General features: G+C 29.8%; 1 protein-coding gene across 2 annotated transcripts; it reads left to right on the top strand.

The window, feature by feature from the left end:
• Positions 1 to 777: 777 nt before the first annotated feature.
• On the top strand, positions 778 to 4,148 carry LOC105637095 (NAD(P)-linked oxidoreductase superfamily protein). Of its 2 annotated transcripts, none has more exons than XM_012220497.4 (9): positions 778 to 1,181; positions 1,949 to 2,033; positions 2,175 to 2,291; positions 2,568 to 2,632; positions 2,726 to 2,814; positions 2,995 to 3,074; positions 3,288 to 3,399; positions 3,612 to 3,731; positions 3,820 to 4,148. In XM_012220497.4, the coding sequence occupies exons 1-9, from the start codon at positions 884 to 886 to the stop codon at positions 4,003 to 4,005; spliced, it is 1,152 nt and encodes a 383-aa protein (XP_012075887.1). In that variant the 5' UTR covers positions 778 to 883; the 3' UTR covers positions 4,006 to 4,148. The 2 variants fall into 2 exon arrangements, with proteins under 2 accessions (XP_012075887.1, XP_020536137.1); XM_020680478.2 differs by lacking the exon at positions 778 to 1,181 and adding an exon at positions 1,452 to 1,831.
• Positions 4,149 to 12,833: the final 8,685 nt, after the last annotated feature.

Here is a 12,833-nt window from a genome sequence, read left to right as displayed (position 1 = left end):
TATTAAAAATATTTTAAAACATTTTAAATTTCATTAAATGTGATATAAGTAATCCATTATTTTCTCATCATTCTCACTGTTATATATAGTATAGATGGATAGTATATAAAACTAAATTTTACAATAACAAAAACAAAGTAAATAGTAAACAATTAAAAATATTTGAAAACAAAAAAAAACAGAATAACATATACATTAATTATTTTAGTCATTAACTTTACAACAGAAGAAAAAACAACCATTAAAGAATTAATATTAACTGTGGATTCTTTTTTTTTTTTTTTTTTTTAAATCAAAATTCAAACAAAAGAATGCGGAACCTACAAGTGGCTTGGGTTTTATTGTTATGTTTTAGAAAACAAGTGAAAAAAAACCACATACTATCTAGGTAAGTGAAGGAAGTTCTCTTATCCTCATCCATAAATTTCTAAACAATTTAGACATATTTTGTTAACAGGACTAAAACATTAATCAATTAAAGTTTATTGGTACTGCACTGGATCTGAAAGCTCCCTGAAAATAGCAATCAAATTCTGTACTATGTCCAAACCACGCCTAATCTTTAATTACATTTCATTACAACTCACTAAATAAATAATTATTTAATTTTGGTTCAATTTTTAAAACCCTAAACATCAAACTAATTTAATTCAAAAGGCAAATCAAAATTAAAAAATTAAATTGAATGATTCGATTTTTTGGCATAAAAATTTAATTTATTCAATTTATAATGGCCCGATTTAACTTAAACCAACAGAATCCCGCCCCTTTTTGCTGGCTACTGGTTAGTGGTTAGTGGTTACTGGTTACTGGTTACTGATTATCACAGTAAGTAGAGAACAAAAATCAAAGGCTTATCCTCATTTCTCCAACTCCATAAACAATGGCAGTGTCCTTACACCAGGCTTACCCTTACCTCTCCACCTTCAAATCCACTTTAATACCAACTCGCCCCGACTCATACCGACTCGCTTCTTATTCAGTCAAGTGCTCCGTTACAACCACCGATTCCCGCCGAATCACAGTCAAGAACGGAAACGATTCGCTAGACATATGCCGAGTCTTGAATGGAATGTGGCAGACAAGCGGCGGTTGGGGCAGTATTGACCGAGACAACGCCGTTGACGCTATGCTCCAGTACGCCGATGCCGGACTCACCACATTCGACATGGCTGATCACTGTAAGTAATTAATACCTGTCTTTTTTAGTTTACAACTGGTTCCTTGTGATTTATGTAGTGGCCACGTAATTTTCTTCTTCTTTTCAATTATGTCCTAATATCTGTTACTTGAATTGCATGGTGGCCACTCACTTAATGTTCTTTTTCAATAACGTCCCCAGATATTGGATAAAGTTAGTTGAATTGTAATTTTTGTGTGTTTGTGTTTAAAAGGTCATAAATTTATTTATCCTCAAAATCAAATTGTCTCCTTTCTCTGTGTTTAGAAGGCTATAAATTTATTGCAAAGATATACAATACATTTATTTTTGTGTGTCTCCTTTCTCTGGGGTCTTCTTTTGAAATGGTAGAGTTGATTATACACAATTCTTTTAGTAACTTCAGCTTTAAACCACTCAAAGTGGGAACTAGAAGAAGAGTTTTTGAACTAAGGAAACATTGTTTGAAGCCATTGAAATGTGTATTAAATGAAGATAGTAACCGGAGAATTGTAGTGAAGAATGGGAAAGATTCATTAGATATAAGTAGAGTGGTGAATGGGATGTGGCAGACAAGTGGTGGCTGGGGCAAGATTCAACGTGATAAAGCTGTTGATGCTATGCTTTCTTATGCTGATTCTGGATTGACTAGTTTTGATATGGCTGATATATGTAATTGAGTTGCAAAGAATTTAGCTTTTCTTTTTGTACTTTTGATTGATATGGTCAATTGACTAAACCTTAAAGTATATTTGTGAGGTCACCAGTTTCATTATTTTAATGTTGCAGATGGACCTGCTGAAGATCTTTATGGCATTTTCATCAATCGAGTTCGCCGAGAACGTCCGCCTGAGTTGTTGGATCAGATTAGAGGGTGAGTTAATTAACCTGATTTGTGAGGCCTTGTTGCTGTGGTTTGATCTTTGATGGATGATATATCATCAATCAATATGCACATTAGTTTACTTGGATGAGATTATTGTATTATGCTTATTCATCATATTATGCAATGCAGTCTTACCAAGTGGGTGCCACCACCAGTTAAGATGACAAGTAGCTATGTCAGGCAGAACATCGATATTTCACGAAAAAGAATGGATGTCTCTTCCTTGGACATGCTTCAGTTTCATTGGTATTTGTTTCCCTTTCCTACTTGTTCTTTTTTGTTGATGTCTCTGGATGGGACAATCATTCCTATGATATGCGTTTTTCCCCTTAATTTTATTGTGTTACATATTGTTTGAATTCAAAAGTCATAATAAGGAGCCAATTATCCAAATTTGATGTAGCTTAATAAACTTAAGATACCCTGCAATTTTTTTTTTCCATCGGCAATAAGTACTTTATGACAATCTGTAGATATTACTATGGTATTTCAGATGAAAATTCTGTATGTATTGATAAATAGGTGGGACTATTCCAATCCTGGTTATATTGATGCTCTTAAACACCTAACAGACCTAAAAGAAGAAGGTAACAATTGTTTTAGTTTGTTTTTTTATTTAAATGCTAGTCCATATCCATATGTATCGATTTGATTGCGTTCCTCCATTAAGTGGCTTGCAGGTAAGATTAAGACAGTTGCTTTGACAAATTTTGACACTGAGCGATTACGAATAATTCTGGAAAATGAAATCCCTGTTGTTAGCAATCAGGTGAATCTTTAAAATTTCAACTTCGAGCATTTTGCAAAACAATATTTTCTTGTATATAATAGCTGATTGTAACCGCTATGCTATTCTTTTGTCAGCTGTTCAACTTTAAGCATCTTGCAAAAAAAAATGTTTGTCTGTATATGATAGCTAATTGTAACTGCTATGCTATGCTTTTTTCAGGTGCAACATTCAATTGTCGACATGCGTCCTCAACAGAAAATGGCAGAGCTTTGTCAACTTACAGGGGTTAAACTAATAACGTATGTCAGACACCCTGTGTGTACCTTTGTCTCCACAAAGATACACTCTTTCATAGCATGATGAAGATTGATAGAAAAATAACTTATTTTTCTGAGAGATGTGATTTTACATTTTTCTTTTGCTCATATCATTTCAATTTCAGTCATTATATTTGTTTGTTTAAAATCTAACCAGTAAGGTTCCTATTAATACAATTTTTATGAGAAATGCAGGTACGGGACAGTAATGGGTGGGCTGCTATCTGAGAAGTTCCTCGATACCAACTTAACCATTCCTTTTGCGGGGCCTCCTTTAAACACACCTTCCCTACAAAAATACAAAAGGGTATGTATGATGTAAGAAAAATGAGTGCATCAACACTTTTTTACAGTTGCAATGTCCATAGATAAATTCAATAGTCTACCGTTATGGCTGTATATTCTTGTTTTCCCTCTGTTTACCATTGCTGTTTGAGAGATTAGTCTTACTTTATTTATTTGTAGTCCTCACAAGAATCAATACATGTTTTTTTTAAGCCTGTGTTACAAATATGATAGATGGTGGATGCTTGGGGAGGGTGGGGTCAGTTCCAAGTTTTGCTGAAGACACTAAACCAGATAGCATCTAAACATGGAGTCTCAATACCGACTGTTGCCGTAAAATACATATTAGATCAGGTAATTTAATTCACCATGTATGTTTTTCATTAACAATTATAGATCTTATTCTCCTATCATTATTCTGATATGGGTTGTTCAACTGCAGCCAGCAGTGGCGGGATCAATGATAGGCGTTCGGCTTGGTTTGTCGGAACATATAAATGATGCTAATGCTGTGTTTTCATTAGCTCTTGACGAAGAGGATGTAAATAGCATACGAGAAGTTTCCAGTAAAGGAAAAGATCTGATGAAAGTCATTGGTGACTGTGGAGATGAATATAGGCGCATATGAACTGTAATTTTGCATGACCTTCTTATTGTTGTTGTCATTTTCTGTATATTTCTCATGAGATAGGTTTTGAAATATATGTTTTTGCGATTGAAATTTTAGAAGATATTTCTCAATAAATATTCAGTGGTAATTTTGCATATCAATTGATTCCATCATCCAGAGTTTTATGTATAACGTGTGTGTGTGTGTGTGTGTGTGTACATATATTTGTATTAACACCTCAAACTGGTGTCTCTACTGTCTACGTGAAAAGTATATAATTTTTCTTTTTTTATATATGATATTAGGTGGAAGCCTGCGAATTGCGCGGATGGTCTTCTTACTTTATTATTGTACATTATATCAGAGGTTGCTTTTTTTGTTGTACATATAAAATAAATATTTATATAAAAATAAATCATAAAGAAATAAAAAGAAGCAAATAAAAATATTATCAAAGATATACATATAAACTAACATATAGTAGCACATTATACATAGATATATCCAGAATTTTTGCAAATAAGCACAAAGACAATAGTAAAGATATGTAGATATAAAAATATAAATATAAAATTATAAAATTATATGGACAAAAAAAATTAAATACTCGAATTTAAAACTAAAAAAAAATCAAATGGCAATATAGGTAATTATTTTAAATAAGTACTAATTTTTAAACTTAAAAAAAAAATATATCTTAAATGATCTAATAAAAAGTTTCAAAATTGAAATTGAATATAGATATTGATAATTATCATAAATAAATATTAATTTTAAAATATAATCATTAGATATAATTTTCTAATATTTAGATAATAAAATTAAATTTTAAATGATAAGAATATTAGGTATCTCATCTTTTTAAATTATTAAATGTATTTATTTTTTAATTTATCAAATGTTATATTATTGGTTCCCTTTGTTATTTTAAATGTATGTATTAAATTTAATGTTTAGATTTCTCTTTAACCTCAAGCATAACAAATAAAACAAAGAGCAAAATAATAATAATAATAAATGAATAAATAAATAAATAACTGACCTTTCATTCATAAGTATAAAAACTACACAAATAAATTGGAAAAACTCCTAACAAACATACTCACATCATACAACTAATTGCACAAAGATAGAAAATAAGTTATCGAACTAATGAGATTTAATTAATATCCGTCATTTCTCTGCTCCTATCTTTGCCTCTATATCCACTTCTTTCTTTCTGTATATGTATCATTTCATAAAGTTAAAAAATTCTGAAAAAGAAAAAAGAATGAAAGAACAGACTAGAGAATTAAATTAACATTACTGTACCTAGAAAAAAAAAAGATACTGTAATATATATGGATTGAAGTTGTTATTATCATCCTTTCGCTATTCAAAATCTGAAAAACAACAACATATACATGAAAATAAAAAAAAAATAGGCAAAACCTAGCAAATAAAAACAAAATAATTGAAAGAAACAACAAAAAATTAGAAGAAAACCATTGTGAAAATAATCATTGAAAGAGGTATATATATAGGTATATTGATAAGAAAAAAATTCAAAAGTTTTTAAAGCTCTAAATTTAAAACTTCAAAAGTTTTCACTCTGTTTGGATGGAGGTATATTTTTAAAAGAATCAAAATAGCTGAGGAAAATAATCGTGGATAACAATTTTACGTTGTTTGGAAAAGAAGGAAAAATATAGAAGGAAAAATCAATTTATTTTCCTCTCTATCTCAACATAAATAGAATCTCTCCATTTGGGAAAGAAAATAATAGTGTAATGTTAAAATTTCTCCAATTTTTATGCAATTACCCAAAAACCCAAATTACTTTTAACTAAATATTAAAGTAATATAATCATTAAAGCCCTCTAAAAGGATAAGTGAGGTTAAAATGGCAATATATCAATATTAACAATTTTTTTCTCTAAAATTTTGCCTTTTCCAAACAAAAAAAAAAATTTATTTCCTTATTGTTTTCGTTCATTATCCAAACACAATGTTGGAAAATAACAATATAAAGAAAAATAACAATTCATCGTTATTTTCCTTCATTATTTTGATTCATCTTCTTTCCAAACAGAATGTTATAATTTTAAATTCAATAATTCAAAAAGTTTAAAATTTTAATTATTCAAAGTTTTAGAATTTAGATATAGGTATATATAGAAATGAAAATAGAAATGCTCAAAAATTATTAAAAATTTAGAAAACTTATAAAAAAAGAGAAAAAAAGAGAAAAACAATACTCAAACATGGGAATGTCACGTGCTTTGTAAAGACTTTTTTGGTTTCAGGATTATATTTATAGATATATAGATTCCTTTCATTTAATCTTTTTTTTACCGTTTAAGTAGGGATGTGCAATCAATAGGTTGATTTCAAATCAAACCAAACCAATAAAATCGAGAACTGAACTGCTCTTTCTTTAAATGGAATTGGAATCAAACTATGTTCAAAACCAGTTGGTAGATTCAGTTCATTTTTTGATAAACTTACTTTATTTTCTGTAATTGAAACTGAAATTATTTGAAATTATAAACTAAGGGGTGTATTGAATTAAGATTGTGTTAGATTTTAAAAGAATTATTGAGTTTGATGGAATTGAGGATTTTCTAAGATTTTCACATATTCCACTAAAATTTTACATAAAGTTCTATGGAATTGATGGACATGTTTTTATAGATTTTTATTGACTTTGATGAAATTATAATGACTTTTATATATCTAATCAAAATTAATTTCAGGATCTAATTAAACAAATTAAAAGGTTTTGAGCCTAATTGAAAAATTGAAAATAATGAGGGACCAAAAATCAAAATATGTCATCTTCTCCAAAATCGTTTTCTTCTTCGTTAAAAACTTACGGTCATCGACAATGAAAGACCTATAATAGTCAGCATAGCCGTCGTCTCACGCTCTAGGATAGTCGCGATGTGGTCAAAAGACCACAGATTTGCTCATCCCTTGATTGAACAACGATCGTCTCGCTGAAAAATCACAGGTTTATATATATAATTAGTAACTACTGCCAACTAGGACCTGTGCTGGCTATAGAGCTTGAGTAAGGAGGTGGCGCACATCTAGACAAGCCTGATGCAAGGCCTGCCGCCTGCGGCTCACGTAACCTGGCAGTTTGGCCATAACAATATCGGACTGTATTCTTCAATTCTTTGATTATTTCAAAACTATTCTAATTTTTTTTATTTGAATTAATGTTTAATTGAAATCAACATATAAAAATTCATGAAAATAATCAAATTAAACTGTAAAAAATTTGTAGCAGTATTAATATTAATTTTGTCAAAATATCAAATTCTCAGTACATGAATTAATTCAATGATTAATACATTGCTTTAAACCTTAAGAGGTATATTAGATTAAGACTCTGTTAGATTTTAAATGAAATTTGAGTTGGAGGATGAATTTGTGAATAACTTCTCTATTCCTACTTAGTACTCTAAAATCCAATGAGACTAATAATTTTATAGAGCCCTTCAAAATGAGTAATTTTTTGAATACCATCAAATTTGTATGGATTTTTAAAAGTCATAGTTGAATACCATCATATTTTTATGGATTTTATAAGAGTCTGAATTGAATACCATAAAATTTTAATAGACTTCAAAAAAATCTAGACCGAATACTATTGGAATTTTAAAATCTTTTAAAATCTAACGAAGTCTTAATTCAACTCCTAAATTAAATTAACTAAAATTGAGCTAAAAACATTAATTAAATCAATTCGGTTCAATCTTTATCAATCTGTGCAAACCTGCCCCTACTACTGAGATAAACTATCGTTTTCTTTGAAAAAGACTGTAAAGGAAGGGAGCTGAGCTGGATTTTCAAAGCCTAACTTTCTTTTTTACTTCCTAGGTTCAGAGTTTCATTACGAGCCTACTTTAATCTAATAGATCCAATCTAACGATTATCCCTTTTCAAGATGGAGAAATTTAAGAGTTTTTAATAAAAATAATGCACTTTGAGAATAAATTTTTCAAAGTGATACAAAGCTAAAACAATTGTTTGTACTTTCATACAATGAAATAATTGCAGTAAAATTGCGATTTCAACTTGTGGTTTCAACGCAGAATCAAAAGCTGCTTGTTCTGTTCAATAGTGAAAATTAAGCAAAAGAATAATACTTCCTCCATTCTTTTTATATAAGGACAACTGATTTTTCACCAATATTAAGGAATTGGAAAAATTATAATCATACTCCTATATTTTGCAAACTTAACTACTTTACCTTTGTATTTTTTTTAAAATACACTTTCATGCCCTCATGGTTTTAGTCCGTTAAACATTGTTCCCCTTCCGGCCATTTTATGCACTCTCACACGTTAAATTGTTATAAAATGACTTCAATGACCCTAACTAAAAGATAAAATCAGTTTTCTTCTGAAATCAATTTTGTGTGTTGTCAGAATGTCGCTAGTGTTGTTGCTCACAGGGGCCGGAAAACTGGGTTATCTCAAAACTTTCAACCTAACCACCAAAATGATTAGAATCTTATGGAAAACTCAATTTTTTACATCCATTTTCCTTTTTGATTACCAATTACTGATATCAATAAATTCTCAAACCCCAATACTTTTAAAACTCAAATTTCACCAATCTTCCATAAAACTAAAATTTGTTAAGAAAAAATATCACCTAACAAAACCACAACAAACTATTTCTCTTTCTCTCTTCAAAATATCCAACTTTTATAAATTAATTTTTTTAAAAAAGAAAACAAAATAAAATGAGAGCTATTAGAGAGAGAAAAATTTGTTCGTATTTTGTCTCTAAATTGAAAATCATAAACTTATTATTATTTCAACAATAATAATAAGGAAGAAGAAAAATTTCTACTACTATATTAATTACTGATGATATTAATATATATTTTTCAAATCTTACCACCGAATACCATCATCTCTTTTTCTTTTTACTCTTTTTCTTCTTTTAGAGAGATAAAAGTAGAGAGAGAAAGTTTTGAACTTGTTTGCAGTAAGAGAAAGAGAGGAAGAAGAAGAGGGTATTTTGGTGAAAAAGAATTTTCTCTCTCTTTGGGCCATTATTTTTTTTTTACGTGTTCTTTAAAAGAGCAAAAAATGGATGGAAGGGGTATTGGATGTAATGGACCTAAAAACATGAGGGTATAATAGTGTATTTTATAAAATACAAAGGTAGAGTAGTTACTTTCAACAAAACATAGGGGTACAATTATAATTTCCCCTAAGGAATTAGTTAAACTAACTTTTTTATTACCCCTAAAATCACATTAACTACTTCTCTAAAATGAAAATATCATTCATTTATTTATGTTTTATGGATTAATATAACTATAAATGTATTGTCTCTCTTAAATTTTAGAGGGATTAGTTGTGTTGGATGCTCAGTTAATGAGATATTAACCAATAACATTAGAAATGAAAATTCAAAAATTTGAAACTTAATTTTGGACTCTTCATTGAATTTTTCTACGCGCAAAAATTAACCAAAATTTTAAGAATTAGTTTTTTCATTTGAATTATAGAGTCTGGTCAACTTCATAAAAATATGGGCACATAAATTTTGACTGAAATCCAACTAGGAATTACAATCCACAACTTTTTTTCTTCCAGCATGAATCCATCATATCAATTAGATATTAATGATTTTCCTTGAGACTCGTCCACAAACTCAAAAGTTGTGCCCATATGCAATGAACTTCGAATCGATTTAAACGTTCTTTAATAGAAGAAGATGTTGTCACTAGAGAGATAGTCGAAAATCATTCATCTGGAAATGCAAGAAAGGCAAACAAACTAAAAAATATCTCTGAAGATTCAAAATTTAGTCAAAACACTGTTATTGAGTGAGATGCAAAAAGGTTCATTAAGTGTGGGAAAATGAAAAAGTTGCAACCATTTTTTCCATATCCAAGAGGTTAGTGTATGGGATTTGGGATAATGCAAAGATGGACACAGACAATCAAAGTGCAATGAAATGCTCATGGGATAGGGGGACGCAAATGTATGAAAATAACTCCTTCCAAAATTTTAGAAATCCCTGTAAGGCCGGGGATTATAGTTCGTGTCTTAGCACATGACTTGAGTTCATCCATGTTACATGTACACAAAATGATTAAAAAAAGAGAAATAAAGAAAAAAAAATATTCAAATGCAATCAAGCAACTGTTGAAGGAAGAGAACAAAAGAAACAGGGTTCAATTTTGTCTAAATATGCTCGATCCAAGTAAAATTAACACTAGATCTTCTTTTAAAAGCATGCACAATATAACACATGTAGATGAAAAATGGTTCTACATGTGTAATGAAACTCGGAAATTTTACCTATTTTCAAATGAAGGGAAGCCACAACGGCAATGTAAAAGCAAGAAATTTATACCAAAAACCATGTTTCTTGTTGCATAAGTTGAAATATCAGGTAATTACTGTAGATGGTATGGTATGGCCTCCACATTCATTTTTTCCCATACATATCTTGAAATCAATAGGTAAAAGAATAAGTTCAGTTATTTTCATCCAAGCTGCATTAATAAACCCAAGGACCTAGAAGTTTAAGCAATTAATTTGAAGAACTTTACCGTCTGGCATTTGTTTTTACTTTCTCATTGTGATTACACAATGGAGAGCTAAACTTATATTCTTACCATAATCTAATCTTCTCTAATCTATTAACTGCATGTTTTTGTTATTTTGTCCAGGAGAAGGTTGGAGTCCTTAAAGCAGGGAATAGAGAAAGAAAGATGTGATTAAGGCTGAGCCAACTTCAAGTTCAACAACCAAAAGATGGTCCTTCTGGTGAGGGTTTGTGCTGCATACTGTATAGTATCAATTTTTTTTTGATGAATCCCTCAGTGACCTGTGATAATACAGAACATAATACAGTTAAAAATGGCAAGATTTGAAGTTAACTATATGCATTAAAACTCATAATTATATTTTCCAAGTCCTGGAGCAGTTTTTGCTTGTCCTTCTTAGGGATTGTGCTTATCCTGCATAAGATGTAACATGGATCAATATCTTGCTATAAAGAAAAACCATAAATATCTAACTCTAACAGAAAGCAAATTGCAATATTATTATGGTGGTAATTTTTGATAAAAGCTTTGAAGTCTAATATTTAATTGTTTAAATAATGTTTATATATATTTTAATTTATTTTCACGATATTTCTTAAAGTTTATAAATAGACCTAAAGGCCTAATACACTTATTTACCCTTACTTTGAATGCTCTCTATCTTTATGTTGTGAAGATTGCACCCTCAAACAGATTTTTGCATTCAAATTAAGTTCAATTTTAAATTTAGGTCAAATTAAGACAATATTTTTATTTTTTGATCAATTGAATCCAATTTTCATTCAAGCAAAATAAACAATTATTTTCAGTTTTTTTTTTAAATATGAAAATCAAAAATCAAAAATTAAAAAAAAAAAAAAAAGATAAAGATAAATAGCAGTGGGAATAATATACATGAAGGATACAAACTCTTCTACATATTTTGATATCATAAAAGTTCAACAGCCATCATAGTTGTACATATTTCATTTAAAATATTAATGATAACTCAAGATAATCATAGTTTTATTTATTTATTTATTTATTTTCATTTTTGTATATTTTAATCATATCCAATTAAAAGACGAAAATTTAAATATAAAAGAAAACAAAAAAACAAATCCAATTTTTAATTCGGCCTTATTGGACTTAATTGAATCAATTGAAATAGCTGACAATCAATCTAGAGTAAAACTTATAAGTTACTAACTTGGAAATTGGGTACAATAATAATACAATTAAAAATTGACCAAAAAACATTAAATAAAAATATGAACTAATCTTACTTGTATCAAAGCTAGTTGAGTTGTTATCTTTTCATTTTCTTTTTCCTCCAAAGTTCAAGGATAGTAGTCTAGATAGAATAGCTATTTTTTGAGATGTCATCCTAACCTAGCTGAACTACAATTGCAGGAACTCCAGTACAAGCTTCTAAAGCAGACGCTCACAAAGAAGACATAAAAACCATCTTATCCCACAGCAAATTAGAGGACAGAAGTAGTTTCTGCAAAATTGCTTGTTCCCCTCCATCCCAAAGTTCCATAGGATTGCAAAACAAAGCTAAATTTCGCAGATTTTAGCATCTTTCTACCACCAAACCTCTCAGAAAAAAAAAAATAAAAAAAGACCTTCTCCAAAGAGAATTTTCACCTTTTTAATAAGAATCTGTTATTGCTGGAGGGAAGGAAGTTTTTGAATAATAGCCACACCCATAATCTTGTTTTAGCCATTTGCAGAGATCGGTGAGTTAACTCTAGGACTCCTTTCTTTAAGCAACATGATACTTGGTTCCTTTTGGTTATTTTGAGAACAACTTCAGCAGAGTAAAAACTGAGTTCACTTATTGGTCCCTCTGACATCAGCTTCCTTCACATGCCATTATAATCCACCTTAAAATTAGCAATGTTATGATAACAAAGAATAAAAGTGTAGGAGATATTACAGTAGAACAATTGTCAGGAACTTTGCTAGGCAAGAAAATGATAACTTGAAAACAATACCATCCCTGGGGGCTGGGAGGTGGTTTTTCAACAGATAATCGATTACAACATTAATTCTAAACGAGACCTTGCAGCATACCTAAGATTATCTTATACTAACGACCACTTGTAACTTAAGACAGACATTACACTCTGAATCATTGTAAGAACTAGGAGGATGATGGCAGAGGACAATGAGATAAATGACCATGGACTGCTAAAGTAAGTTCGTCTCACAGTTGCCCAATTGCTGCTGTAGTAAGACTCAACTTCTTTGAATTGCTTAGAAAGATAACAATCTCTAACATTGAAATCAGCATTCT

The sequence above is a fragment of the Jatropha curcas genome, chromosome 1, assembly GCF_041381405.1.
Source record: "Jatropha curcas cultivar XTBG-Jc1 chromosome 1, XTBG_Jcur_1.0, whole genome shotgun sequence".
In the NCBI taxonomy this organism is placed as follows: domain Eukaryota; kingdom Viridiplantae; phylum Streptophyta; class Magnoliopsida; order Malpighiales; family Euphorbiaceae; genus Jatropha; species Jatropha curcas.
The sequence above is the reverse complement of the archived record's forward strand: the minus strand, read 5'-3'. Positions and strand labels throughout refer to the sequence as shown.

Excerpts from the sequence above, each read along its gene's own strand:
- LOC105637095 (XM_020680478.2), top strand. The coding sequence starts at position 1,525 with ATGGTAGAGTTGATTATACACAATTCTTTTAGTAACTTCAGCTTTAAA. Across the intron at positions 2,034-2,174 it reads TTGTTGGATCAGATTAGAGG|TCTTACCAAGTGGGTGCCAC; the intron begins GTGAGTTAATTA and ends TATGCAATGCAG. Across the intron at positions 2,815-2,994 it reads TCCCTGTTGTTAGCAATCAG|GTGCAACATTCAATTGTCGA; the intron begins GTGAATCTTTAA and ends TGCTTTTTTCAG.